The sequence below is a fragment of the Apteryx mantelli genome, chromosome 16, assembly GCF_036417845.1.
Source record: "Apteryx mantelli isolate bAptMan1 chromosome 16, bAptMan1.hap1, whole genome shotgun sequence".
NCBI lineage: Eukaryota > Metazoa > Chordata > Aves > Apterygiformes > Apterygidae > Apteryx > Apteryx mantelli.
In genome coordinates, this window is record NC_089993.1 from 18,874,020 (window position 1) to 18,901,367 (window position 27,348).

General features: G+C 53.3%; 3 protein-coding genes across 3 annotated transcripts; 2 read left to right on the forward strand and 1 right to left on the reverse strand.

Annotated features, from left to right (window-relative positions):
• Window positions 1-34: 34 nt before the first annotated feature.
• On the forward strand, window positions 35-9,970 carry SMCR8 (SMCR8-C9orf72 complex subunit). Its single transcript, XM_067306524.1, has 2 exons — window positions 35-2,425; window positions 4,708-9,970. Exons 1-2 carry the CDS (start codon window positions 72-74, stop codon window positions 5,159-5,161), a joined length of 2,808 nt encoding a protein of 935 aa, XP_067162625.1. The 5' UTR covers window positions 35-71; the 3' UTR covers window positions 5,162-9,970.
• On the reverse strand, window positions 9,826-16,571 carry SHMT1 (serine hydroxymethyltransferase 1). Its single transcript, XM_067306525.1, has 12 exons — window positions 16,501-16,571; window positions 15,571-15,695; window positions 14,815-14,960; window positions 14,296-14,411; window positions 14,047-14,207; window positions 13,673-13,754; window positions 13,179-13,391; window positions 12,766-12,882; window positions 12,201-12,323; window positions 11,782-11,898; window positions 11,479-11,589; window positions 9,826-10,892 (listed from the first exon to the last, which is right to left on the reverse strand). Exons 2-12 carry the CDS (start codon window positions 15,670-15,672, stop codon window positions 10,723-10,725), a joined length of 1,458 nt encoding a protein of 485 aa, XP_067162626.1. The 5' UTR covers window positions 15,673-15,695; window positions 16,501-16,571; the 3' UTR covers window positions 9,826-10,722.
• An 852-nt stretch (window positions 16,572-17,423) lies between these two features.
• LOC106496794 (chemerin-like receptor 1) lies at window positions 17,424-21,720 on the forward strand. The gene is made up of 2 exons (XM_067306527.1): window positions 17,424-17,758; window positions 18,867-21,720. Exons 1-2 carry the CDS (start codon window positions 17,639-17,641, stop codon window positions 19,968-19,970), a joined length of 1,224 nt encoding a protein of 407 aa, XP_067162628.1. The 5' UTR covers window positions 17,424-17,638; the 3' UTR covers window positions 19,971-21,720.
• Window positions 21,721-27,348: the final 5,628 nt, after the last annotated feature.

The window sequence follows — 27,348 nt, forward strand, 5'->3', positions numbered from 1 at the left end:
CGCGGGGCCCGGCGGCGGCAGCGGCGGGGGGAGGCCTCGCTTCTCCATGTCGGTTCCCTCCTGCGGGAAATATGATCAGCGCCCCCGACGTGGTGGCCTTCACCAAAGAGGAGGAGTTCGAGGATGAGCTGTGCAGCGAGCCGCCCCTGCCCGAGGAGTACTCCGTGCCGCTCTTCCCCTTCTCCGGCCCCAGCGCCAACCCCTGGTCCAAGGTCGCCAGCTCCAAGTTCACCCGGGACTTCATCCTCATCTCCGAGTTTTCGGAGCAGGTGGGGCCCCAGCCCCTGCTGACCATCCCCGATGACGCCAAAGTGTCGGGCACTTTCGATCTCAATTATTTTTCCCTCCGGATCATGTCTGTGGATTATCAGGCTTCCTTCGTGGGGCACCCTCCCGGCTGTGCCTACCCGAAGCTGAACTTTGTGGAAGACTCCAAAGTGGTGCTGGGAGACTCGAAAGAAGGGGCGTTCGCCTACGTGCACCACCTGACTTTGTATGACCTCGAAGCCAGAGGTTTCGTGAGGCCCTTCTGCATGGCTTACATTTCTGCTGATGAGCATAAAATCATGCAGCAGTTTCAGGAACTCTCTGCAGAGTTCTCCAAAGCCTCCGAATGCCTAAAGACAGGGAACAGGAAAGCTTTTGCTAGTGAACTTGAAAAGAAACTGAAAGACCTTGACTACACTAGGACTGTGCTGCACAATGAAACTGAGATCCAGAAGAAATCCAACGACAAAGGGTACTACACCACCCAAGCAATTGAGAAGGCCAATGAACTGGCCAGTGTTGAAAAATCTATTATTGAGCACCAAGATTTGTTAAAACAAATCCGGTCGTATCCCTATAGGAAACTGAAGGACTCTGACTTCCACCCCTATGAGCCAGAGTGTGGACTGGATCAGGCTAACGTGAGCTGTGATCAAGACCTGACTACCTCTGACCTTGCTGAGCCTGGCGAAACGCACCTTTATGCACACGTGCCATCCTATACCCCCAAACTCATCAAAGCAAAGTCTGCCAAATGCTTTGACAAGAAGCTGAAAACACTGGAGGAGCTTTGCGATATTTATTTTTTCACCCAAACTCTGGATCAGCTGCATCAGATTGAGAGGACTTTCAGAGGTGACGTGTGCTACCTCTTGACGAACCAGATCAGTCGAGCACTTTTAAAACAACAGAGCATAACTAACTTCCTCTTTGAAGATGCATCTTTTCTAGAGGAAAAAGCACCTGAAAAGCAGTACGGAGGCAGCCAGAGATTTAGTCAAGATGTCGTTAACAGAAAGTGTTTGGAAGAGTCTCCCACTCCTAAAGTGGTAATCAGCCTGGGGTCTTACAAGTCCAGTGTGGAGTGTGTACCTATCAAGATGGAGCAGGAAATTGAAGACTCACAAGAACCCAAAATGACAGAATCCATAACTTTTGAGCACCAGGAGAATTTGGACTATCTCGATGCAGATATTAAAGGGAGTATCAGTAGTGGGGAGAGCATTGAGGTTCTTGGAACGGAAAAGTCAGCACCTGTTTTAACAAAATCTGAGAGCCAGGCCAGCTTACCCATCAGTCCGAGTCCCCAGGTGGGCAGGAGCAAGGTGGGCAGCAGGAGGACTGTCAGTGAGGACAGCATTGAGGTTCTCAGCACGTGTCCCTCAGAGTCACTGATCCCAGAAGATTTCAAAGCGAGCTACCCAAGTGCCATTAATGAAGAACCTTATGCAGATGATGAAGAGGGAGGCCTTCGTTTCAGCCCCAAATTAAACCCGGATAATGCTGACGAGCAGGAAGGTAGTTCAAAACAGGAAAACTTACTGCAGGTTGATTCTGCCTGTTGTATTGGAAAGGAGAGTCCCAACTTCCTTGAGCCTCTGCCTGACCTGGGCCAGAAGCACTGCGACGAGGACGGGGTGGTCAGCATTCCCCCACAGCCGTACCGGCCGGCCGAGCAGGGGCTGCACGGGACCTTCGCTGGCTACCATTCCCACGACAGTGTCTCGGGAGGGCTCCTTCCCTACGAACTCGATCCGCGCTACTTGGCGGGCAGTAGGGATGTCAGTAAAACTAGCCTGGATGAATGTTCGGACTCCACAAGCTATATTAGCAGTGCCGCGTCCACGTGCTCGGACCGAACCCCTTCTCCTGCTCACCCCATAATTCCCGTGAATGAAAGGCACAAAAAAAAGGCTGGCCAGAACGCGCTGCGGTTTATTAGGCAGTATCCCTTTGCTCACCCCGCAATATACTCCCTGCTCAGCGGAAGGACCCTTATAGTGCTGGGGGAAGATGAAGCAATAGTCAAGAAACTGGTGACCGCGCTCTCCATCTTTGTGCCGAACTGTGGCGTTTACGCCAAGCCTGTGAAACACTGGGTCACTTCCCCTTTGCACATTGTGGATTTCCAGAAGTGGAAACTGATTGGACTCCAGAGGTAAACCGAGACTGTAGATGAAATAGTGGCTCTGTTTGCTTGTTTGTGTCGAGCTATGTGATAAAAGTTTAGTCTTTTAAGCTAGAATTTCAGAGGGAAACTGATATGTGGGAGAGTTCTCTTAAAGGAGTTACTTACGCAGCTGCCGTAAATTTCAGCTTATCAGATGTCAGTATGTATCTGTAGAAGGGTGTATATTTGTCAGCTTCTTTATAACCAGCTTCACTTGAGAGTTAATCTTTTAAAACATCTGCTGTGTACTTGCTGTCTGACTCATGTTAGTTATTTTGCCAGGAGATTTCCCATTGTTTTAGTCTGGCAAAGCAAGCGAACAAATTGCTTCGGCTGCTTTGCTGCGTGGTATGAAAACAAAGTGCTCCTGGAGTCCCTGTGCGTGCTCTTCCTTCCCCCCGCCTGCTCCCAAAACTCTTTTGACTTTTCTAGCTAGGATTTTGCTTTGGAAATGGGCACTTCAATACAAAGAGCTCTTTTTTTTTTTTTTCATGTGTACCCTAAGAAGAGGTAATGTCGGCTCGCCAGCGCTTTGGTTCGCGTTGGTGAGAGCGCGCCTGCGCTTGTCGGAACGAACGTCCTGTAGCGCCTGCACGCTGGTGCAGGGCAGGGGGCGAAGCCCGGCGCGGGGCCGGGCTCTGTTCGAGGAGGGGGCGTGCAGGCGCAGGGCGGCGTGTTCGTGACGCTGCTTTAGTGCAGAACAGAAGGCCCGAAGCGCTCCGTGGGCTGCAGTGCTGGAACTGCAGTTCAGGTGTAAAGGAAACTTCTGCTCAGGGTGACATCGTCACAAAAATAAGCAATCGTCCTTGCCCCAACACCTGAATCCTAAAATGTGGCTTCATGGTTTATATTACTAAATAATGATTGCTCAGCTCTTAAGACTTTGGCCCTTCCTTTAATGCTATTATGAAAACAATTTTCCTTGCATATTAATGTGTTCTGGCGCTTCGGGTGCAGGTATGACAGGGAATGCCCGTGACGGTCGCCAAAGTGGAATATATGGATGAGAGTGTCAGTATGCTGCTCGGAGCCAGACTGGAACAGTCGCCGAAAGAGTGTTTCTGAGCGTAGTGAGAATCAAAATACAGAAATCTGCTTTCTGGGTCACTTAATTCTCCAGCGCTGGGTGGTTATGAACAGCTGAATTACCCTAAGCTGTGAGCTTACTCCGGTTTCTCTGCTCGTGAGGCAGGGTGACAGCTCTGCCAACAGTTGCTTCCAAAATCCTCTGTCAGTGAGTTTTTAAAAGCCCTGAGTATTTACAGGGTGTTTGATGTGTGTGGTTAGACGCAGTTCTTATAAACAAAAGTCTTTTTTAAGAACAGCTTGTAAGATGTGTCAGTCATTTAAACTCTCCTCAGTGGAAGTGTTAATTAAGTGCTGGGTTTAACGTGGATGCTCTTGGCAAACTGTTTGTACAAAGGCTTTGGGAAGGAACTTAGAGGCTAGAAGAATTATTCCAGGAAGGTCATAAGGCTGCTATTTCTCTTAAGGCTAGGTGCTGCCTGGGCACAGCCCTTACGCTAATGCACCAGCAGTTGGTGCCTCTGGTTTGAGGCTGGGAGATGCGTCCCCAACAGAGCAATTTGAACCAGGCAGAATCGAGGAGCGGAAGGTAGAGCTCACGTAGGCCTGTAATTTGCAGCTAAATAACGCTCATTTAGGCTTGTATAATTGTATGTTGTGAATGTGCTTTGGGTTTGCATCTTGGTGAAAAATGTTTAGGCTCAGCCAGGGAATATTCTGGTTTAAGGATGATTCCTTTATCAAAGGAAGGGCAAAAGGTTTCCCTCTGTTCAAGGCTTTGACCGCCTCAGAGCAGCTCCCTCCCAAAACAGCCTTTTGGGGTGAAAGCGGAGCTCATGGCAAGGAGATTTCTAATGGTCCTTATTGCTGCATCCAGAAGCCACCAGCTGCTGCGAGATTTGCCTCTGTTCACCAAAGATGCCTCACCACTGCCTTTATGTCACTGTTTCTGTGTCTAACGGGGAGGAAGCAGTCCTTGAAAGTGCCGTGTTTATGAAGTAGTGCGCGTACAGCTCAGATTAGTTGCACCTGGGGCTCCAGGAGATCAAGGTTTCTTTGGGATCTGGAGAGACTATCTGGCCATTCTCTTCCGTGCCAGACTTAATTTGCCCGCAGAGGTTTCTGTACTTTTGCTCTAGCTTATGGACTGTTGCATGTAGTACAGGGACATGGACGTACAGTCTGTGCTCCGTAACCTTCTGTTTTCCTCCAGCCGTGACCTCTCTATCCCCTTGCTGTTTCAGAATGGTGTCCCCTGCCGGGGTGAACATGTTGCACGCTCTGAGCCGATACAGCCGATACGTTAGCATCCTGGATGCGGACAGTAAGACTCTCCGCTGCCCCCTTTATAAAGGAACGTTGGTGTCCAGGCTGGCGGACCACCGCACTCAGATCAAACGAGGGAGCACCTATTATATGCACGTCCAAAGTATCCTCACTCAGCTGTGTTCGAAAGCCTTCCTCTTCACCTTCTGCCACCATTTGCACCTTCCCATCAGTGAAAGGGAACCCGAGGAATCTGTTGTGAATCGCAGGATGAACTTTCTGAAGCTCCACCTGGGCCTTGCTAATGAAGATATCAAAATTGTACAGTATCTAGCTGAGCTGCTGAAGCTGCAGTATATTCAGGAACCCGGCCAGGGGGCGAATCCTCTGCTCAGATTTGACTATGTTCCCAGCTTTTTGTACAAAATTTAATATCATCTGGGCCGTCTGCCGTCATACTCGGATTCTGACAAAGATCATCTGTGCTTGACATTGATGCTGTCTGTAGTAGCTCTCGTATATCAGGAAGGGGCAAAAAAGCTGATGCATTTGCAAGCAAGTGTCTCTGCTTGGTAGAAATTAATGTCCAAGTGACCTAATTTCTACATGGTTCCCTGTAGCCCAGAACTTAGATGTTCCATCACATAAAACATTGGCCACTCTGGTTTTAAGAGTTGAAAGGGACACTGTTGACTTCTAAAGCATTGGAGAGTAGCATTGCAAGAGGATTATGGCATGGAGGGAGATGGGCTCTCTTGTGAAGCAATAACGTGCACCCCCAAAATACGCAGTACTCTGCGCACTTCCACCAGAGCCCTGAATGCTCTTGCTGCCTTCCGTGGAGCCCTGGCAGAGACCAGGGGAAGTGTAAAAGCCACATGAAGATTTTAATCCTCTGTGTCTTGCCTGCATGTGGGGTGTAATTGATGTACATGCTAAAGGCTCCTAGCAAGGTGGCAGCACGCAGTTATCCGCCCGTGTGAAGCAATGGTTGATGGGGTCCCTTTCTGCATTTTCAGAGTTCCCTGGCACTTCCCAGAGCTGGCTGTTCCTGAGCCTGTAGGATAGCGATGGAAGCACATGTGCTTCTGTGCAGAACGCGTTTGCTGATTTCTCAGCTTTGTTAAAATATGAAACGTGGAAAAACTCTTTTCCAATGTTGGCTAGCACCGAGGCTCCCGCTGTTGTGAATGTAGAGCACTGTGCCTTGTGAACTTGTCACATCCTATTTGCTTGGTGACCTCTGGGAACGGTGGGAGGAAGAGGGAGACCAAGCATCCTCAAAGCTTCTGAGGTCAAGTGTGGCCTTCTAAGGAAAGGTGGGAGCTGAACAGAGTGAAGGGAAGGCTCCTTTTTACGTGCTTTTTGTGATGGGGAAACGAACGGTGCAATGCACTTGAAGGTGTGCTGTGAGGGACAGCAAGCTGTTAGAGCAGGCTGCCTAGCTGGTAGATGCTAGTGCTCAGGAGAGATCGAGGATGAATGTACTGGATCCCATGTTGTATCTGTGTGGCTTTTTTGTTGGAGAATTGAATTTTGTGCTTTGTGGTAAAGCAGGTTCGGTGTCACTGCATGCTGCTTCTGGCCAGGCCAGTTTATTTTAACGCCAAGCCTTTGTAATTTCTTGACTACCTCTCCTGTGGCGTTCCTGGGTGGTTCTGGATGGGGCAGAACTGCAGCCCTCTGAGCCCGGTCGTTGGATACCGAGGACCTTCCTTTCAAAGCTTCTTTACTGCTATCTGTGCCGGAAAGGCTGTGTCGCCATCGCGGTGATGCTGCTGGAAGATTGTTCCTATCAGTGCTGGGAGTTTTGTGCCTCGCCGTCGGGGCTCGGCACTTCCCTCTGGAGTCTCCTCGGAGATGCATCTCGTTGGCCACCTTCGTGGGCTGGAGTTGGCCACTGTGTCCAATGCCATGTGGCAACAGCAGCTTTCACAGTACTTTTAAGCAAGAGAAAAGTCTTGCTAGGAAAGGTAGCCTTGGTTTTACTTCTTTTTAGCACTGTTCTCTTCTGATTCTGGGGGGAAAACGGCTTAGATTTTACAAGATTAGCTGAAGTACTAGGTTTTTTAAAACCTCCGTTTATTGCGATCATGTGAGACAGAGTGCTGGAACTGACTGTAACATTCCCTCCGTGCCTGGGGAAGCGTCTGGGGGAGCCTGGGGCTTGTTAGACTGCACTGAAACTTGCTGGGATAACTGCACTGCTCTGAAACCTGTGTCCCGAAGGGCAGAGGGTCCTGGGAAGGCTGTTGTGTGCACCAACATCCACCCGCTGGCAGCACTGCCTCCTCTCTCCTGCCTGCAAAGGAGTCTTTGGGATAGTGCAGGAGGCATAAACCAACAAGGCAGAAAGACTGTATTTTAAACATTAACATTACTGCTGATGGCTTACAGCGAGGCCGGCTCTGCCACGAAACTTGAGCTTGCGATGCGAGGGTTTTCCAAGGCCAGAGGTTGCTCGTGATTGTATTTTTTAGTGTGCGGTTGGGAGGCAGCGTGCCGTCAGCTTTGCTGAAGGTGAGCAGTGTGCCGTGTCAGCCGTTGTGTGTCTGTGTGCGGGGCTGCAGACTTGCCTTGGCATTTAAAGAGCATGTTTAAAGACTTTTTCCTTTTCTGATTCTGTGTCCTCCTGTATGCTGCTGTCGCATGTGAGCTGGGTCTGCTAGTGGAAGACTTCCACGCTCTTAGAAAACACGTACTTTCTGAAGTGACTTGAAGTGTCTCCTTGTTGATTTGTGTGCATCTGAATAACTTTCAAACTAAAATCAAGGCAAGATTGCCGGAGGGGGAAAGCGTCTTAGTAAATGAGTGATGCAGGTGATACTGGGCAGTCCACAGCTGTCTGCATGTTGCCTGACCCACTGCACTGGAGAAACGTTTGCCACAGGAGCTTGTGTTTTGTGCTGAAAAATTGCCTGATGCTACTTGTGATCAAGGGGAGAGAGAGAAAACTAAATTTCCTGCTGACTCGTTTGTCTCTTCCTCCAGACTGACAGCTGAGAGCAGCAGAGCAGGATTGATGGTCAGCGTTAAGTGACTTCTTAATTACAGTGGTCTTTAACTGCACTCATAAATTGGCAAAAAAGTCACTTCTCTCTTCTCCCTCTACCAAATCTGTAATATCTGATCTATAAGGCTGCGTTTAGCAATACCTGTTCTTCCACCCGTCTGACTTTCTTCATCTCTACCACAAAGCAGTTCCGAATTTCAGAGAATGCCTTGAGGGCTCTGTTGGGACCGTCGCTCGTTCCCAAACCGGCTGAAAGGGGAGCTCCGTGTTATCTGCAGCTCGGATATTAAGCAGGAGCTCAGGAGAAACATGCCTTGAGGTGTTTGCTGTTAGGAAACTGGCTCGCGCTCAGGGAGGCTTAGCTAGCCTCGAGCTCGCCTTCCCCTGCCAGGAAACGTGGAGTTACGTGGACTCTGGCAAGGGCGTCGTGCGTGCGAGCTCCCGGCTGTGGCACCCCGGTGCAGCTGGAGCCTGTCCTGCCCGTGCTGCTCGTGGTGCTCTTAACCCGGGCAGAAACCGGGGGAGTCCGAGTGCAGCTGGTGGCTCAGGAGCTGAATTCCTCTTTGCTCAGTAATTTTTCTGTCTGACCTTCTGATCTGACTGTACAGTAAAGATCCCTGTATCAGCACTTTAAGACTTTTTCCTCATCTTCACTGTGTTACCTCAATAGTTTCCTGTATTAGAAAGCTAATAACAAGTTAAGATCTTAGTACTAACAGCTCCAGCAATCTTGGCATGTTAGTTGGCTTGTACTGCACCACCCGACCGATGCGCGCTGCCGCCCAGCCATGCTTCCCCCCCCAAGCAGGGCAGGTTCGTCGGGGCCGCTGCGTAACACTAACCAGCCTTCGCGCGTCGACTCTGCAGCTGCGAGACCCGGCGGTGTCGTGCGTGGCCCTTGTCCGCTTCTGTAAGCGCTGCCGGCATGCCCTTGCCTCTTCTTGCACGGCCGGCCGGCGCTCCTTCCTCTCTCTCTGCGGGCCGTCAGGGAGGTGAGGTCTGCGAGCCTGACCGGAGAATTCATCAGAGCAAAGGTCTCCCGTGGCCTTCTGCCTAGCCAGGAGGGCAGGGTTCAGTTTTCTTATTCCTCTGCTTTCCTGTGTTTGAAGATGTACTGTTAGCTCGTGCTCTAAGTTAAACTAGCCTACCGCTTTCAGATGCAACCGTGAGGATGGTCAGCCATAGGAGTAGGTACTATTAACCCTACACAGGTTTCGTTTCTCAGAGAATAGTGCTCAGATTTACTTTCATCCAGTAGCAATCACTTCTAAACAGCTCCAAAGCTGTCATGCCTTGACTAGGGAAGTACTGCCTATACTCTAGCAATATTAACCATTTTGTAAGGGGTGGGAGAAGTGCTTGGGGAGCAAAAGCCAGTAGGGCTGATGGCTCCGTAACTCCAAGCCTGTTCTTTGGTTTTCATTCGGCATTGGGATTAGCGCAGGTGGCCCTGATCCTGCAGTAGGTGACCGGCCGCTTTGCAGGTCCGGTGTTTTGGAGAGCTGGGCAGGACGTGCTACAGGACGCAGGGCTTGTAACAGCACTTTGAAAAGACACCTGTAATAAGGTGTGATCAGAAACACAGCGAGCTGAAAAGGCTCTGAAGGAAAGTGCCTGCTCCGTGCTGTGCCCCAGTAGCACGATATATTGACAGAGCAACAGATTGTACCCCGATATCTTTGAGGGAGCCTAGCACTTGCCACCAGAGCTTGAGAAGTCATAAACCTACCACACGCTGGTTGCCAAGAGATGCATTTTAACTGGAAGGCAGAAACACAGGGTACCTGGTCCCGCTGGCTTCCTCGGTGCAGGCCGAGTCAGTACGGGGATGGGGCTGGGATAAGAGCTGCCTTTGAGGGCTGTGAGTGGGCTGTGATGAATTCTCATCTTATTTTAAAGCACTGTATCTTATTACTGCATGTCGAGTTATGTGTGCGTGCCTGTGTGTACAGAACGCTTGCGTCAGTAGTTAGAGCGAGTGTGATCGGGAGAAACCCAAGAAGCATGTCTTAGTGTAGTGCTGTAAGTGTTACTGCACAAGAGTTTAACAGATGTTAACACCAAATGACTAGTCTGAAAAATGTACTTTTAAAAAAATTATTTATTTGGGTTCAGATATTTTTGAAATACAAAAAATTGGTTGTATTTTTTAAAGCTTACAATTCTTGTCATACATTGTGGTTAAATTCTTAATTTTACTGTGCTTATTAAAAAATGGTTCTACCTAAGCTTTGTGCTTCAGATGCCTGAAAAGAGACTGGAGACGTGGGCTAATAATACTGATGGAGTTGGAAGACTGGTCCCTGGGGAGGGCTGTTGTGCGGATTCGGGACAAAGCCCCTGGGACCTCTTCCCCTAACGCAGCTTGACCTTGTAAAAGTGTGCGGAGCCTGCAAAGCACCGAGGCAGAGCCGGCCCTGCGTCCGGGCGCTCTAGAAGGCGAGTCTTTGAGGCTCAACCCAGCAAGGCTTTTTAAGGCTGCAAAGCCGCTCGTGCAATCGCGCGCAGTGTGTGTGGCTCCGGGGCAAACGGCTCCTGCAGGACGTGAACACCAGCGGCTGTCCCAGGCCACTGTGGATAGGGGCGTCGCGGTGAACGCCACTGCACCGTGTAGGCCTGCGTAACCATGTGTGCTGCTCCCACAGATGGTGAGAGCTGGATCAAACCCAAACCTGGCCGTAAGGTGAGGGTTACCTGCTCAGTCCCCTAACAGAAGCCGTATTATCCCGGTTGTAACCTTTAGTGGTTAAAGGGCTGGTGTTTTCCCCCCGAGGGGAATCCTGTGCCCCTAAAGTGAGGGGAGAGGTGAGTAAGAGCCGAACTAGGACCAGCAGCTGCCCAGAATCCAGTGCCTGCAGGGCGGTGCTGGGAGCAGGCACTGGGCATCACCCGCTGCGAGGGCCTGGGCAGGGGCTGGGGGTGTGAACGAGCCGCAATCCCAGGGTGTCCTGGCTCTGGGACTGGGCACTGCTGCCTCCCTTTACAGGACAGGCAGGCCCGGGAGTGGGAAGGTTGCCGCGAAGGCCTCCACCTCCTCCTTGAGTGCCTTGAGGTCCCCCCGGTATTTCTCCTCGTCCAGTTTCTCCTTGAATTCCTTCAGCGTGGCCTTGGGGCTCATGTCGTTCTGTACGCGCAGAGTCAGCTCGATCCCTGCCAGGACGGGAGCACGCGTGGGTCAGCCTGCCCGGCCGCAGCACCTCTCTGCGGCTGCCGCGTCCAGCGGCTCTCCCAGCCCTGCGGGGAGGCCGGCATCACCCCGCTGCGTAACTGCCTGCGATGGGGCTGCTCCCACCGAGACGCCTGGGAAGGGAGGAGCAGCGCAGGAGGCAGGGAACGGGGCTGCGAGGGATGCGCTGCCTTGCATCACCTGTGGCCCTGGCAAATCGGACCAGGGACCAGTGAGGATAACTGGAACAAGGCTGTGAAAGGTGCAGTTTTAATCCAGGCTTTCAGCCTGCTGCTGCTGCTGCTGCAGTGGGGAGTCTCAGGAGGGCGGCTGGTCCCAGCTGTGGCCAGATGGCCTCTCCCCCATGCAGATGTGCAGGTGGGAGAGTTACTCCTCCCCACCGCTTGCTGGAGGCTTTTGCCCCTCCGCGTGGCCGTAGGGCTTTGCCGGCCACTGGCGTGGCAGTTCCGCCGGAGGAGCTGCCCTGGGCCCCAGCCTGCTGCCTGGAGCTGCCGTTTGGCTCCGCACGCGGCAGTGCACTAGCCTGGTCCCCGGCTGCCCCGGCCTCACCTCTGTGGATGTAACGAGCCACCTGGCGGAAGTCATCCTGCCGGAAGCCCCGGGAAGTCAGAGCTGGCGTCCCGAACCGCAGGCCACTGGGGCGCAGGGCGCTGACGTCGCCTACACCAGAACGAGCCACGTGTGACCAAGCCAGGTACCGTAACTGCGGCGCAGGGTAACCCAGCCTGGCTCCTAGCTTCCGGGATGCTCCGTGTGGACCCATGGCCAGCCGGGAGCCCCGGGGGAGCACAAGGACTTGGAACCCCTAGGAGCTGGGGGGCAGGATGTGGCGGAGCTCACGGGCTCTCTCACCGGGACAAGTGTTCTTGTTGCAGGCAATGGAGCAGATCTCCAGGACCCGCTCGGCCCGGCCACCATCTGTGCCTCTGCTACGCAGGTCCAGGAGAATCAGGTGGTTGTCGGAGCCCCCTGCAAAGAGATGGATTCGGTCTGGGGGAGGAGAGATCACAGGGGAAACACTGCTCCTGCTCAGGGCTCCAGCAAGGAAGGCTTGGGCCTGCACCAGAGCCTGCCCCTGGGTTTGGGGGCAGAAGGGCTCCTGCCCCATGGGAAGGGGAACTTCTTAGCATGGCTGTTAAGAAGCAGCAGTTTTGTAGATGTCCTCAGGAATGGACCCAGCAGAACCCTTCCCACCACCTGGCCCAGACCCAGCACCATGTGCAAGAGGCAGCCCCATTGCAGACAGACCTGCAGCGGAGACCTGTCCTTACCCGTGACGATGTCGTAGCCCAGCTCCATCAGAGCTGCCGAGAGCGCCTTGCAGTTCGCGACCACCTGCTGCTGGTAGGCCTTGAACTCGGGCGTCATGGCCTGCCGCAGTGCCACAGCGATCCCTGGGGAGGGAGGCAAACCAGTGAGAGCTTTTGGGGGCTTCTGTCGGGGGAGCTAGCAGAGACGCATGGCACCACCAACGAAAGCTGTCCCCAAAGCCGAGCAAGCTGATGGACGAGGCTGGTGAGCGCGAGGGGCTGGGTGAGCAGCGTGGCGGTGCCCTGGCTCGATGAAGCCCCAAGCGGTGCCTTGGCACCGACACGGTGTTCACTGCTAGCACCTCTGCTGGCCACAACCCCTCCCGAAGGGATGGGAAAAGCCCCTCGGGCTGTGGTAGACCAAACTGACTGTGATTTGCCTCAATAGCCGCAGTCCTTGGCTTCGAGTCCCCTCGGGCCAGCTGTAGCCCCCTGCACCATTGCAGGGGTCAGAGCTGAGCCAGACCTTTGCCGGCTCCGTGCCCTGCCAGCCTGGAGCAGTGGTGAGCCCAGCGCGGAGGCGTACCTGCGATGGCGTGGTTGTGCGGCCCTCCCTGCAGCCCAGGGAACACCGCCTGGTTGATGAGGCTCTCCAGGTTGTAGAGCGTTTCCTTGCCCGTCTTGGGGTCCACGCTGCGGGTGCCTGTGGGAGGGGAGGGCAGCGTCGCTCGCGGGGCAGCACAGCCTCCCTTCTCCCACGACCCTGCCACTGCACCAGCTGCATGTGCCACCCCCGGGCCCCTCATAGCAGGGACTGTGGTTGTTCTGCCTCAGATCTGGACCAGAGCTGGCCCCTGAGCCTGTGAAGCTGCCCAGATGCCCCCAGAAGACCTCTCTGCCCTTCCCAGCTAGGGCAGAGGCACAGCCCTGGGCCCTGTAACCCGCAGCTCCCCTGGCCCAGGGCAGCGTTTCTCCCAGCTCCCCGGCCAGGGCAGGCACCTTTGCGGTAGAAGATCATGCCGGCTCTGCAGCCCCGCAAGGTCTTGTGGGTGGTGGTGGAGACGATGTCGCAGTGGTCGAAGGGGGAGGGCACCACGCCGGCAGCCACCAGCCCGCTGATGTGGGCCATGTCGGCCATGAGATAGGCCCCGTTGGCGTCGGCGATCTTCCGCATGCGGGCGTAGTCCAGGTTGCGCGAGTAGCAGCTGACGCCTGGGGGAGACATCATGTGGCTCTGGGAGCTGCACTAGGCGCGAGGCTGCAGGGAGGGGACAGGAGCTGCTGCTCGTGGGCCCTGGGACAGCCTGGGGATAGGGATGAACCCAGCCAGCAGGGACAACCCGGCTGAGGCCAGCATGGACGTATTCAAGGTCTCCTCCTGGCACCACAGCACCCACATGTGCCTGCTGGCTTACCAGGGTGCTAATGGCTTCGGGGAGCCACCCCAATCCTGGGTGTATTACCAGAGAGGTTGGTAAGGGTTTGACCCTCACCTGCTATGATCAGCTTGGGGTGAAACAGGCGGGCGTTCTCCTCTAGTCGATCGTAATCAATGTAACCAGTCTTGGGGTTGACCTGGGAGATGCAAAAGAGGGTTCGGTCACCTTGGCATGGGTGAGGATCAGCCCCGGTGCCACCCCGCAGGAGGGGCTGCTGGGAGAAGGGTGATGCGACAGAGCAAGTAAAGTGGTGAGAGGGGAAGGGACCTGCAGCCCCTTCTAACTTATCCTCCTTCTAACCTCCCAGGTCACCACGCCCTGGATACAGGACACAGATGTAACTGCCCTGGTTGGACCCCATTACTCTTAAGAGGCTCTAGCATGTATGATGACCACATCCCTGCTCCAGCTGGAGAGGTTCTCCATACCTTGTAGGGCATGGACTCGAAGAAGACGGAGGTAGCAGAGATCTTCTTCTTGTCAGTCATGAAGCCGTGGGTGAGGTGGCCCCCATCGGGCAGGTCCAGCCCCATGATCCTGCCGTGGGGCTCCACCAGGGCCGTGTACACCGCAAAGTTAGCGGGCGACCCTGCAGCGAGAGCGCAGCAGGCCGGTTACGGGTGCTGGTGCGCGTGGAGGCTGATGGAGCGCAGCCCGGCTCTGCCGAGTGCGGTTACCTGAGTACGGCTGGACGTTGACTCCCCACTTCTGGGGGTCCAGCCGGTACGCCTCCAGAGCTCTCTTCTGACACAGCCTTTCCAGCTCGTCTACAAACTCCGTCCCACCATAGTACCTGTTGGCAAAGGACAGGGCGGGATTTACACCAGGGCTGGTGCTGTTTGCTTAGAACAAACTGCAGGGGATTAAAAGCAAACTGATTATTAAGAAAGGTCCATGCGATCAAGGCCACGCTGGATGGGAAGAACTGGGGTGACACCGTGCTTGCAGCAGCCACCAGGGCAGCAGCTGCAGCAGACGTGACCCTGCAGGGATGGTCCCAGGCACGGCCAAGGGCGGAAGCTGAGGGGTTCAGATCCTGCCCTGCAAGAGTTCAGCTGATGGTTGGCCAGACCAGTGCCGTGACACAGCTTCCTTCCCAGGGGGTGAGATTTCAAGGGGCAAGTGGCGCAGGGTGGGTTGTTTCTCTCTCCTCCCTGTAAGGGTTTGGGTCGGTTGGACTCTGCGCTGTCCCATACCTCTGTCCGGGGTAACCCTCAGAGTATTTGTTGTTCATGCAGGATCCCAGGGCTTCCAGGACTGCTCGGCTTGCAAAGTTTTCCGAGGCGATTAACTCCAGCCCCAGCTTCTGGCGCTGCTTCTCCTTCTTGATGATGTTGTACACCTTTGGGAGACAGGAGAAACTGCTTCACTGTGCTGGCTCTGCACAGAGACATGGACGCTGCCAGGTAGCGGATGCACCCTCAGAGGGGAAAGTGTGATGGAGAGTGGCTTGGAAAGGTACTGGAGAAGGGAGGTGAGATCCCTTCTTGGTACAACTGATCCTGAACGGGTCACATCTTCTGTCACAGGCCTTGCTTTGGGTCTCTACCTGCCAGGAAGCTGCCAGCTAATTCAGCTGTCATTTGGGCTAGAGTCTAGGGTGGCTACAGAAAGCGCTAGGCTTTGGCCATGCTGGCCTGGTTGGCCATCTGTGCTTGTGCAGACATTTGAGCTTCAAGCAGAGGGGTATAAGCAATAAATGCGAAGACCATGTTGGCTGGGTTACTGTGCAGCACGTGCTTGGAGGATGTCCTCCCTCTCCACCTCTCACTGTGCACAGACACCGGGTGAGACCTGGCTCAGCCTTGAACCATCTCACCCCTGCGTCACCAGCTCGGGGAGGTCAGCGTCCCCGTGGCTGCCCGGGGCCAGAGGATGAGCGAAGCAGGTCGCCCGCGCTGACCGTGCAGGCTGCTCCGCTGCCGGGGCCCGCGCCAGGAAAGGGCTCTCACCTCCGGGTCGTTGCTGTTGAGCGGCTCCACTACCATCCTGTTATGGGAGGCCCAGAGCTCCGCGCTGGGGAGGCCCCCGCTGCCCGGCACTGAGTTCGCCATCTGCCTGCTGGGTCCAACGTAGCCTGGAGCCAGAAAGGGAGAGTCTGTGGAGCCAGCTGGGATGGCAGCGGGACCGGGTGCCTCCACACCGCGTCCCCCACATGCTGCCTGCTCCCATCCTGCATCTTCCCCAGAAACACAAGGGGGACTGGCCATGGGCTGGGAGCAGTAGGGTGAAGAAAACACAGATGGTTCTCGGGGAAGCCCCACCGCTTTAAGAGCGGTTCTCTACTTATGGTGCTTTGGTCATTTCTGGTCCTCCCCCATCACCGCCCTGCTCGGGGGTTGCCCAGGCAGGTTCACAGGCTTCCCTCAGCCCGGCTCTGCGCGAGAAGCCCGTCCTGCCGCTGCCCTGTTCCGGCAGCAGCCCCCCAGCACCCCCCAGCGCAAACGCTGCGAGCGTTGTAATGCAGAGGCCAAGCTGCCGGGCAGGAGCGGCAGCCCGGCTCCCGGCTTGGCTAAAAACAACGCATCTCTTTATCCGTTAACCCCGCGAGCCTAGCAAAGGGCCGTGAGCTGGTTATTAAGCAACCTCGTTTAGTTTATTCGTGTCCAACCGCCTTGGCTGCGCAGCGGTGCTCCTGCCCCCTCCGGCCCAGCCTGCCCCCGGCCAGCGTGGAACCCCCCCCCCCGTGTCACCAAAGCCGCCTGCAAGGAGGGAAGGCTGCGGGGGAGAGCAGGGTGGGAGGCCCCGGGGAGCACGGGGTGTGGGCACGGGGCTCTTCCCCTTGCCCCCCCCCCCGGAGGGCAAAGCAGGGACCCCCCCCACGCCCGCCCGCCCGCCCGCCCGCCGCCCCGAGGGTCCCCGCCGGGCCCCGCGCTCCCTACCTGTCCCGGCCCCGTGCGGCGCGGCGGGGCGCGGGAAGCCGCGCGCCTACCATAGAACGTCCGGACACGCCCCTCCGCGCCTCGACCAATCACCGCCTGGCCGCCGCCCCGGATTGCTGGCGGGGGCCACGCCCAGGAAGCGACTCGGCCAATCCGCGCCGCGCCTCACCCCCTCCCCGCGCCCCATTGGCCCGCGCCGGGGCGGGGCTGGCGGTGCCGCCCGCGCGTAGCGGCGCGGGCGCGAGTGACCTTGGCTCCGTCCAGCCCCGCGCCCCGCCTGCTGCCCCACGGCCGGGGGGCTCCGGGCCCCCTGCCGCCCTGCGAGCCGGAGGGTGCTCCCAGCCGCCCCGCGACCTGGGGGTGCCCCGAGGCCCCCTGCCACCCCACCAGCTGGAGCGTGCTCCCAGCCCCCCTGCCGGCTGGAAGGTGCTTCGCACCAGCCAGAAGGTGCTCCTCAACTCCTCGTGAGCTGGAGGGTGCTGCCTGCCACCCTCGAGCCCGTCCAGCCACCCTGCAAGCTGGGGGCTGCTTCTTGCCACCCCGCCAGCTGGAGGATGCTCCCAACCACCCCGCGAGCTGAGGGTGCTCCTGGCTGCCCTGCCACCCAAGCCACCGGCTGCTCCTTGCCGCCTCACAAGCTGGAGGATGCTCCCAGCTGCCCTATCAACTGGAGGGTGCCCCCCGTCAGCTGCAGCCTCACCAGCCAGAGGGTGCTCCCGGCCACCCTGCCAGCTGTAGGGTGTTCCCAGCCAGCTGTGGGGCCCTCCCTGCCTTCCCTCTCCTTGTGAGGCCCCATGGCAGGACTGCTGCTCTGCGCCATGCTGTCAGCCGAACGTGCCGTGTACAGAGCCAGACACTGCCTGCCCCTTCTCCTTTGCAGCATGGAAACCTGGATGCCCAGTGGGGTGTTTGGATGCCCCAGAGAAGGGAAGCTACCACTCGAGGACAAGTTGCGTAGGCAGGAGAGGGGCCTTGTTTGCTCTGTGGTTTGAAGCCAAGTTAGCTAATGGCATTGGTCAACCTGACCCATGCTACAGGCAGAGATTCAGGGGTTAAATTTGCTATATTATAAATTGAGGAACTCGACTGGGGAATAAGTGATCCTACTAAATTCCCCGTGATCCCAAGGCATGGAAAGATGAAACGAGGTACTGTGAGTCACTCCGGAGAGGAGCAGTGTCTCAAAGGCGAGGCAGCCAGGAGGCAAGAGCAGCTGCCGTGGGCAGAGCGGCGGCGGAGCGAGGAGCACGGTGCTGCGGTGAGTCCACCCGTGCACCTGCGATAAGGGGCCCTGGGGCGAGCAGGAGGGGCAAGGGAAACCGGGAGCTTGCCGGGAGGGTGATTTGTGGGCACATGGCTGACCGTTAAACCAAGTGTTTTTCTGCCTGTTAGAGCACATGTCCCTAGAAGGTATCTCTTGAAGCAATGGTCTTTTAACCTCATCTTTATCAGTTTGGCCCTTTTTTTTTTGCTATCTTAATCTGTCCTTGACCATCCCAAGAAGATTCCTTGCAGCAGCAAGGATTTCGGTTTCCCTGGTTCTGCTGTCAACCCATGTCTGATTGCTTTCGCAGGCAGTTTATGGAGGGGTTGTTCTGCCACCACCGATACTGATGGTGATACCTGAGCTGGTTTCTCTGTTGAGGTGGTTTCTGTGATGTGCAGAGCAGTGCCAGGGTCACATGGCCATGTGGCAGCTCTCCAGCTCCCAGTGCAATGTGGCACTGGGAAGGCCACGCCGGGTGATGCCAGCCCTTGCATTACAGCACCTTGGGCTGCAATGGGCTGCCTTTGAGGTGAAAGGAGTTGCAAGCAAAAATTCTTTTTTTATTATCATTTCTTGGCTTAAAATATCTCTCAGTGAAAGCAGGTTGGTATTCAGTGGTGGTGACAAGCTTCACAGGGATCCGGGGGACTTCCCATTAAATGTGGAATTGCTTTTGCTTGATGGAGCCCCAGGTTTTTGCTTGTAGCAGTAGGACTCTGAGTTTTCAACTTGGTGGCTGAGCTTCTGCTTAAATGTCTCCTCTACCCATGGGCTGTTTTGGCACTTGTCAGATGCCATCACTTGCAGGGCATGTTTAGGATCAGATCAACCCAAGGGATTCACAGACTCTCTCTCTCCCTCTGTCTTGGCTCACTGGGATCTCATTCAAATGGCTTGAATTCCTTGAGCCTCTGCCATCCTGAAGCCTTTCAGCCGCTGCAGAGAAGGATGGTTGTTATTGAATTATGTTAAGTTATATAAAGTGGATATATTCTGCCTTTGTATATACATTTTGTGTACAGTAGTTAACCAAAGATTTTCACCTCCCCTGAGCTGTCGAAACTGCAGATAACAGCAGTGTGTGCCTTTGCAATTTCAGGACTCCGGCTTGCTGGTGATGGAGAACTTCTCCTCTTCCCCTTCTCCCTTTGCTGCTAGTTCTACCACCGGACTGTCTGAGAACACCACTGTCCACGATCACTACTCCGGCCTGCAGAAGAGCATGCATATCCTGTCCATGGTGGTGTACAGCATCGCCTGTTTGCTGGGGGTGACGGGGAATGGCCTCGTTATCTGGATTGCAGGCTTCAAGATGAAGAAGACTGTGAACTCTGTATGGTTCCTCAACCTGGCCATCGCTGACTTCATCTTCACCTTTTTCCTGCCCCTCAGTATTGCCTACACTGCACTGGGCTTCCACTGGCCCTTCGGGAAGCTCCTGTGCAAGCTGAACAGCACCATCGCGTTCCTCAACATGTTCGCCAGCGTCTTCCTCCTGACGGTCATCAGCATGGATCGCTGCGTTTCTGTGGCCTTTCCCGTGTGGTCTCACAACCACAGGAGCCCGGAGCTGGCGGCCAGGATTGCGCTGGGGACATGGGTCCTGGCTCTCCTCCTCAGCTCCCCGTACCTCGTCTTTCGGGACACTGCCGTCAGCTCCAAGAACATCACCAGCTGCTACAATAATTTTGCGCTGTCCGATGACTACACGTCCGAGGCAACGCGGAGGCTGTGGAGGATGCGGCTTAAAGCGATGATTGTAACACGATTCTTATGCGGGTTCCTCATCCCTTTCACGGTGATTCTCATCTGCTACAGTATCGTCGCTGTCAAGCTGAAAAGGAGGCAGTTAGGCAACTCTGCGAAACCATACAGAATTATCATTGCTGTCACAGTCTCCTTTTTCCTCTGTTATTTTCCCTATCACGTCTTCTCCTTGCTGGAAATATCCAAAAACTCCTCCAGCCATGAGATGAAAATGGCCCTTTACATAGGGATCCCCTTGGTTTCCAGCCTTGCTTTCTTCAATAGCTGCATCAACCCCATCCTGTATGTATTTGTGGGGCCAGATTTCAAGGAGAAGTTTCGCCAGTCCATCCTGTCAGCCTTCGAAGGAGCCTTCAGCGAGGAGTCTGTCCTGGCCAGCCTGGCCAGCAGGCGGAAGTCCAGGTCCGCTTCAGAAGTGGAGATCTCAAGGGCTTGAGCATGTTGTGCTGCATCACCGGCTTCATTGGAGAGGGACCGTTCTCTTCTCTGCAGTTTCCCTTCATTTCAGAGCTACAAATGCCAGACTGAGGGCTGAAAAGGGTGCTAATGAAGTGTGATTTGACATTTTGGAGGTATCTCAAATCTACTATGACTTAATATACCAAGGAAATGAAACACCTGGCTGGAGTTGCAGCAGGGTGGGAAAGTCAAAGTAGCAGCATTTTACTCCTCATGCCCCTTCTTCTGCTGCCCATTTCACTGTACCTGTCTTCTCCATCCTTTGCGGTCCATCATACCTATGTGACACCTCCTTTGTATAACAGACCAGTGTGATTTTCTTTCTGCCACTTGTGCTTGTTTGTCAGCTGGGTTCGTTAGCACCAAGCGTGGCTCAGAGTATTTCATGTCCGTTGTGCCCATTTGCTGTGCGTAAAGCCTGCGGGGGCTTTGCCCTGCCTTGCCACCTGTCTGTCACCGTGCTTGGGACCCTTGGCAAAAGATCCCCCTGGCTGTCCGTGCTACGAGGGCAACCATCGGCAGGGTGGAGGTGGCTGGATGTCAGACCTGGCCGCTTCAGCGCTGCTGATCTGTTAGAGCTTGCAGTTGTTAATAGGTGATCTTTTATGTGCACTGAGTCTGTGAATCCATTGACCGACCTCTCTTTATTTTCCCCCTCTCCTGGGGCTCCCCAGGAGGGATGCTCTCCCCGCTGCTGCCCGCAAGAAACGGCCTCTGCCTAGCTGAGCCCAGGGTTGCCTCGTACGTGCCAGAGGGATGCAGGCGAGCCCAAATCCTTTTGGCATCTCCATAGGATTCACCTGACTGCAGTGCGGCCGTGAGCCGCTCAGAGAGGTTTTTCCCTGCAGTTGCCAGACTTTTGCGGCAGCCAGTCTTTGCCAAGATGCAAAAATTCTGGGGTTCCACCAGGGGGCAAAATTGGGTCCTGCTGTGGTGGTGGCGTGCGGCTGTGCCAGCCTTTCTGCTATCCGGAGGAGAGTGGGAGGAGGGAAGAGCTGTTCCATAAGTCCCTTATAAATAAATCAGTAACGAAAATGCAAAGATCCTTTTCCACGTGAGGTATCATACCAGTCTGGCACACGAGCCACTAAAGCTTAAGGAGAAAATGATTAAATTTAACAAAAAGCAACTTGAACATGCAATGGGATCCAGCCTGCTCACAGCACGTATGGCTAAATGGGACAAGGTGTCGCTGTGCAGAAATTTCCCTATGTTTCTGAGCGAGTTAGCTCGGCTGCCAAGGAGAGGATGGCTGCATGGCGCAGCCTCTGCAGACCCCGCATTCGAGCTGCCAGCAGCAGCGTCCATGCAGCAGCAGGGAGATGTCCCCGCCGTGTCCTGCTCGTGGGACAAACACAGCTCCGAGCAAAGTCTGCTAATCGGAGGGGCTTCCACTAGCTGCAGTGGACATATTGGCTAGAAAACTTTGCTCTCAAAAATATATCTTTTAAATAATTAAAGTTAAATTAAGTGGCTATGTGTATTTTTGCAGGGTCAGGACTATCTAGTAAAACATTCATCTTTTCTCTCCCCAGATGTGTGGCAGGCTGGATTATTGGTTGTGCTCCAGTTACTTGGGTTTGATGTACAACATGACTATTTCTGAGCAATGGTTGTCTGTGTCTGTGTTTGTGTTTGACATGTTTCTGGCCCTTAAGCAGCTGAGCTCTGACATTTGGTACTGCTAGTGAATGAATATTAAACCCCATTAAACTTATTTAAATGTACCCAGCCTGTGAAGTGTTTGTTGTGTTGCCTGTGTGATAGAGCACTTGGTGATCCAACCTGACTGAGCATGCTTGTCTTCGGTAATAGAACAACTAGATAAAAAGCGTGAATACCCAGAATGTGGAAACCACTGGCGTTAGCAGCAAAACTCCTCCATGACTAAAGCAGACAGGACTCGAGCTCAATGTGGGGATTTGTCTGGGGGACTCTGTCTGCGCAGATCTGATTGTCAGACCGCAGTCCTGGCAGCCCCTTTGGTACGTTCAAAAACCAATGATGAGGAGACGAGAGAAGAGCAAGCGGGTCTGGGCCGATCTGTCCAAGCTTTGCATTTGCAGACTGCTCAGGACAAAGGTGGTGGTTTTCTCTGCAGGCTTGATCAGGCTCTGAACTGCTTTAATTTTTATAGTAGAAAGTTTTGGTCGTGTAAAAGGGGACTGCGGCCTTGAAGTGCTTTCATTCCCACCCCGTCCTAGGGCGGCTGAACGAGCAGATGACTGTATCGTACAGCCCTCTCCCGACCTGGCCAATCTCCCTGTAAACCGGCACAAGCTGCTGTTTATCCCATTCTTCCAGCTAGAAAGCTGCTCTGGAACCTCATTGCTCTGATGGCCGGAAAATCTCTGACTTTCACCCTAAATTTATGAATTTAGACGTACCTCACTATTCTGCGTAGCTGACGTTACTGAGCAGGAGCTGTCATTCGTGCAAGTTAGGGATTGATTATGGGTCTGCTGGGCAGTGCAATATTAAATGAAGGTCATGATCCTAGAGGCATGTACGTACTTAACCTCAAATTCATGAACAATCGTGCTGAGAACAGGGAATCTAACAAGACCATCCATATGTCAAGCATGAGTGAACTGAGAGATTTACCCTTTGCCACAAATTGCTGCCTGTCATCCAGATAAAACTGCAATGTTTGCTATGCAGCAGGCAACTCTGAGGCTATTTACTTGTTCCTGGTGGTAAACTACAGCGTTGATTGTGGTGTCAAGGTTGTGCACACCAGCATTTGCTCTCTCTGGTTTTCCTCATCTGTTTGCAGAGCCCATATAATTCCTTGTGACAAGAGTCTCTGAGACCTCTGGACTTGAGCCTTGGCCTCCTACCCTGCCTCTCTCATCACCCTGGCACCCTTGCAGACAAGGACTTTAAGCATTGACCTAGTCTGAGGCAGGAAAAAAACCAATTTTCTGGGTCATTTGGGCATCCACCATGGGTATGGGGTTCCCATGGGACAACATGAGTTAAATGAAGCAGAGAGAGTCTGTGTGGTCTAAGGCAAGTAACTCATCATCAGTGCACACAGGTGTCTCTCACCTTGGTGTCCATGGCCAGACAGGTGGGATAACACAGATTTTAGAAAGCCCCAGGGGTGCCGGCAGGCTGAGCAGGTGTGACTGTTTGTAACACGATAGCCTTTCTCCAAGCCGCAGGCCGATGCTCATGAATCAAGACCCGTGGCATCTCTGTGCAATAGGTATTCCTGTTCACTGCTTGCAGGGTGCTGAGCTCTCCGGACTGTTCTGCAGGGAGCCAAGTCCCTGCACTGCTCCTTGGCTTGGTGGTAGCAAGTACCTGGGATCTTGCAGGCCGAGAAATGAGGGATACCAGTCTCAGGGCAAGGTGTTTCTTTTACTCGTATACATCTCATCTGGAATATAGAAGGTAACTAACCTGCAGCGAACATCTCCCAGGCACCACAGCCAAGCCCCATGACCACCTTTTGCACAGCAGCTCTGTTTCAGGGGCTAACCCCATTCAGCTCCAGGGCAGAGACTAAACTTTCTTCTCCCTCTCTTGCAATAACCCTCACAGAAGTTGCCTCTACTCTAAGTGGCATATTATTACTGCTAAACAAAATAGGGTGTCTTCATAAAACTGAATGTCTCCTTGCATGATAGGGAATGGACTTAGAAAGCTTAGAAAGGGGAAGAAAAAGCGAAATGAATGTTTTATCAATGGTAACCAACTGTTCATGGCCATCACTGTGTTATGGGATGCACTTGAGATAGAAATGGTTCTATCATCCAGAGTCTGATCCCTAGTCTTTATGCAATGAGAAACCGTGCTGACATCAGTACGGGTTTAGGCTGCCAAGGAACTGGTTCCAAGATAAATCTCCCATTGTGTTGAGTTCCCTCATGTTCAGACTATCTCATTATCACAATGTCCCTCATTCCTAAGTAGAAGGCAGGCGATTCATTCTCCCTGGTATTCATGTTTGTAACGTGCTTCTCTAGAAAAGCTTGAATGAAAAAGCTGAAAATGTTTTTCAAAAGCATGTAAATATTCCAAAAAAGGCTGGCTGCCTCTTTGGCAGCTCTGCCCCTCTCTGACGCAGCTTTGTTTTCAAGGTTCCTGCAGATGCGATCAAAGGGGTGGTGCTGGGCTGCTGGAACAGTGTGAACTCTGGGGTGTTTGCAGTCATTGAGAAACATGTCTGATCCACTGCCCCAACCAGCGTGATGCCCCAATTGGTCCCGCCAAGGGGCCGTTCCTCGGGCGTGCATAGGAGTGGACAGCCCAGTTTATATGAGCAGAGGGCTGGGATGTACAGAACCATTTGAGGGCATGCTGGGTTCGGGCTGTGCAAGGGGAGAGCCTTAGCAGAGAGCAGAGAGAATAAGCAAGGTTTGATAGTTGGAGTGTTTGGTATGAATTAGCCAACCGGAGTGAGTAGTCTAATGAGCTCATTAATACTTTGGTGTTGGGCAAGGTAAATACAGTATCACCAAGATGTCTTGGTGAAGAGCTCAGCAAGATGTGGCAGGTGAGAGGCTTGTCATGGGGAGCAGAAAACCCTGTAGACCATGGTGCCTTAGTGCAGAAACGGCGCTGCCTGGAGCTGCGACTCAGAGCTGTCCTTCAAGGAAAGTAGCAAGGAAAGGTGGTGCTTCACTAGCTGGTGTCGATGGGAAGAATTCTGTTAGGCCAGTTCCAGTGAGGGAAGACAGATCTCTGTATGCTGAAAAGAGAAAGTTCGTTGGCAGAATCCAGGTACAGCATGGTTGTATCCTGTCCTGTTTCAATCACAGGTCTAAATGACACCTGACTAGTGCTACAGTTTTGGCTGGAGTAGAGTCTAGCATGATGGTAAGGATGTTCTTAGATCTTTAGTACAAGAGAAAATAAACATGGTATTTTAATCATAATGAGGGATAAGAATGGTGTAACGGGGTCTTGTGACACAGTTGTTTCTGTAACGAAGATAGGATCTTAGACAAGGATGTAACAAGAATCTCAAGGAGTTTAAGTGGGGGGCACATGATGGCATGCAGTAGGTCATTGATAGCAGTGGATTCTTGCTGTGCCTGGTGGTTCTACAGTGAAATCCATGGAGGTTTGTTTTGGAGAGCACTTAAATCAGGGACCTCAACAAAAGCTGTTGCTGCCTTGCTCTGACAAGGAGAGTACAGCAGATGACTCTGGAGCTGGGAGAAGCTGCAGAGATATTGTTGAGGAAACCAGCCAGGGAGGACATGGCAAGCAGTAGCTCAACAGGAGAAGGTACTTTCTCCTTGGGATCTGGAGGAGAGCACGGAAGCAGAACAAGGGCTCAGAATAGTGAAGAGGAAAGAGCAGAGGGTGCTAGATGCAGGGGAGGAAAGAGTGGAAGATGAGACAGCATTGAAAGTACTAGCAGCATAAGGGTGGGTGCAAATGAATGGGAGGGAGATTAGAGCAGGTGAGGAAGTTCTCATTAAGGAGAACTTAACGAGACTATAAAAGCCCATTGTGAACCCTAGCAGTCCCTATGCATTTCCTCTCTTGAAACTTTCCTGGTGAGTAAAATTTTTAAGTGTCCCACTCTTGCTCTTAGGGAGTGGACTTGGTGGGTAAAGTCAAGCAAAAGACAGTGGATGGGGATCTGAGAGCAGAACCTCCTCCAGACCTTGCTGCAATTAGGCAGGAAACTGTAAGGCAAGTCAGAGGATTGGTATTGGTAAAATGTTGCTCTGTGAAGGAGAGATGTCGGTAATAGCATTAGTAAGTAATGCAGGCCAAGCCTTACCTGGTTCTCCATAGACTTTTTTGGTGTAGCAGCTAGGAGAGGGTCATCCTGACCTCCAAAGTGGCTGTGAGAGTTAACCTGTGATTGCTCTCAAGGGTCAGCCCTGCTCAGTGGCAGACTAGGAAGGGAACAGGGTGCTCCTTGCTGAGTGTACTTTAGTCTTTCCCTACGCTTCTCCCAGGTTCTGCTTCGCTACACTGGGCAAAGTTGTACATAAAACCTTTCTTTATTCTCCCTGCTCCCCGTGCAACTGTGTATGCAAAGCACGGGTTCTTTTCTTCTGTACGGGGTGAATTCTGCTTTAAATATGCAAGCCTGCTCTGTAGTGGCCCACAAACAAATAACTCAGGCCTGCTCTGTATGTTCACTAAATGTCTGCACAGGGCATGATGTGGGCTCATCCTCTCTGTTTTTAGAGGAGATGTACCTTAATGCAGTCAATGGCAAGTCACACTAGGACCTAGTAGGTAGGACTGAGAGCAATGGGGTGCTTGGGATTAACTGTGTAGCTGCTCAGTTTCTCTAAAATGACACAGTTGCACTGTCTAGTTAAACTGCTTTTGTCTAAGGGAGAATCAAATGGCAAACCACATCTGTAAACAGAAAGTGACTGAATATTGCTTAGATTTTGCAGGCCAGAACTGCACTCAAACACAGCAAAGAAAAGGGAATATCAGAACAAAGCAAAAGATGCTACCGCTGGGTCTTGTTTTAGGGCAGTGTTTGCTGCAGATCTGTGCCCTCCATCTGGCTTGAGACATGTGTCTGTGCAGTGACCTGTTAAACGCCAGCTATTCCAGCAAGTCTTTCGCTGCTTTGTTTGAAGCCTGGCAGGAGATAGCCCTGTGTCCATGCCGAAGGCTGACACGGCAGATCTGTTAATCCTTTCAGACTGATGTGGAACTGAGAGCACTGCTAGAAACAGGAAAACAAATTGAACTCAATCAGTCTTTCAGTCGCATGACTCAGAAAGAACATTACTGTATCAGTGACTCAGTGCCTATTTCCTGCAGACAGCTAATCCATGGAGAGGCAGTAATATTTGCTAAAACAATTAGAGAGTGCTGTCTACTTACATAGCCCTTCACATAGATAAGATGTGTTCTCTGCTCCGGGGCTTTTTCTAAGGCACTTTGGTTCCCCAAAAGCGGGGGATACTATTTTCCAGATCACTCCCCAGCATGGGGAAGAAACGACAAAATGACTCCTCCCTCCCTTGATTCAGAAATATATTTATAGCTGTTGTCAGTTCTGCTTCCCTAGCTGGACAATATCCAAGTCAACATCTTCTGGAAGCCAGGCACAGTCACTTCCAAGGCAAGGAAGCCAGAGCCAGGGGAGGGAGGTGGTGTTCTGCTGATGGTGCCCTGCAGAACATCCTTGTGGTCTTGGAGAGGCTATGCAGGGCAGGGGATGCTTTCAGGATGCTATGTATGGCCAGTTGTTGGGAGATACTAAACCTACTCATAGGGCTCCGTTAGGATCGAGTCAAAACAGCTCTCTGGGGTTCTGTGTTGATAGCTCTCACTGTCAAGTGAGTTTTAACACCCACCTTTAAAAAACAAAACCAACCCTGGCTGAACAGCGATGGATGGAGCTTAGGGAGGTT

What these genes read in the sequence shown, in the direction of transcription:
- SMCR8 (XM_067306524.1), top strand. Translation starts at nt 72, where the DNA reads ATGATCAGCGCCCCCGACGTGGTGGCCTTCACCAAAGAGGAGGAGTTC. An exon ending in AAACTGATTGGACTCCAGAG is followed by an intron (nt 2,426 to 4,707) that starts GTAAACCGAGAC and finishes TTGCTGTTTCAG; the next exon opens with AATGGTGTCCCCTGCCGGGG.
- SHMT1 (XM_067306525.1), bottom strand. Translation starts at nt 15,672, where the DNA reads ATGGCGAACTCAGTGCCGGGCAGCGGGGGCCTCCCCAGCGCGGAGCTC. An exon ending in GCACAACCACGCCATCGCAG is followed by an intron (nt 12,324 to 12,765) that starts GTACGCCTCCGC and finishes CTCCCTCCCCAG; the next exon opens with GGATCGCTGTGGCACTGCGG. An exon ending in GGCTCGTTACATCCACAGAG is followed by an intron (nt 10,893 to 11,478) that starts GTGAGGCCGGGG and finishes CCGTCCTGGCAG; the next exon opens with GGATCGAGCTGACTCTGCGC.
- LOC106496794 (XM_067306527.1), top strand. Translation starts at nt 17,639, where the DNA reads ATGAAACGAGGTACTGTGAGTCACTCCGGAGAGGAGCAGTGTCTCAAA. An exon ending in GCGAGGAGCACGGTGCTGCG is followed by an intron (nt 17,759 to 18,866) that starts GTGAGTCCACCC and finishes TTGCAATTTCAG; the next exon opens with GACTCCGGCTTGCTGGTGAT.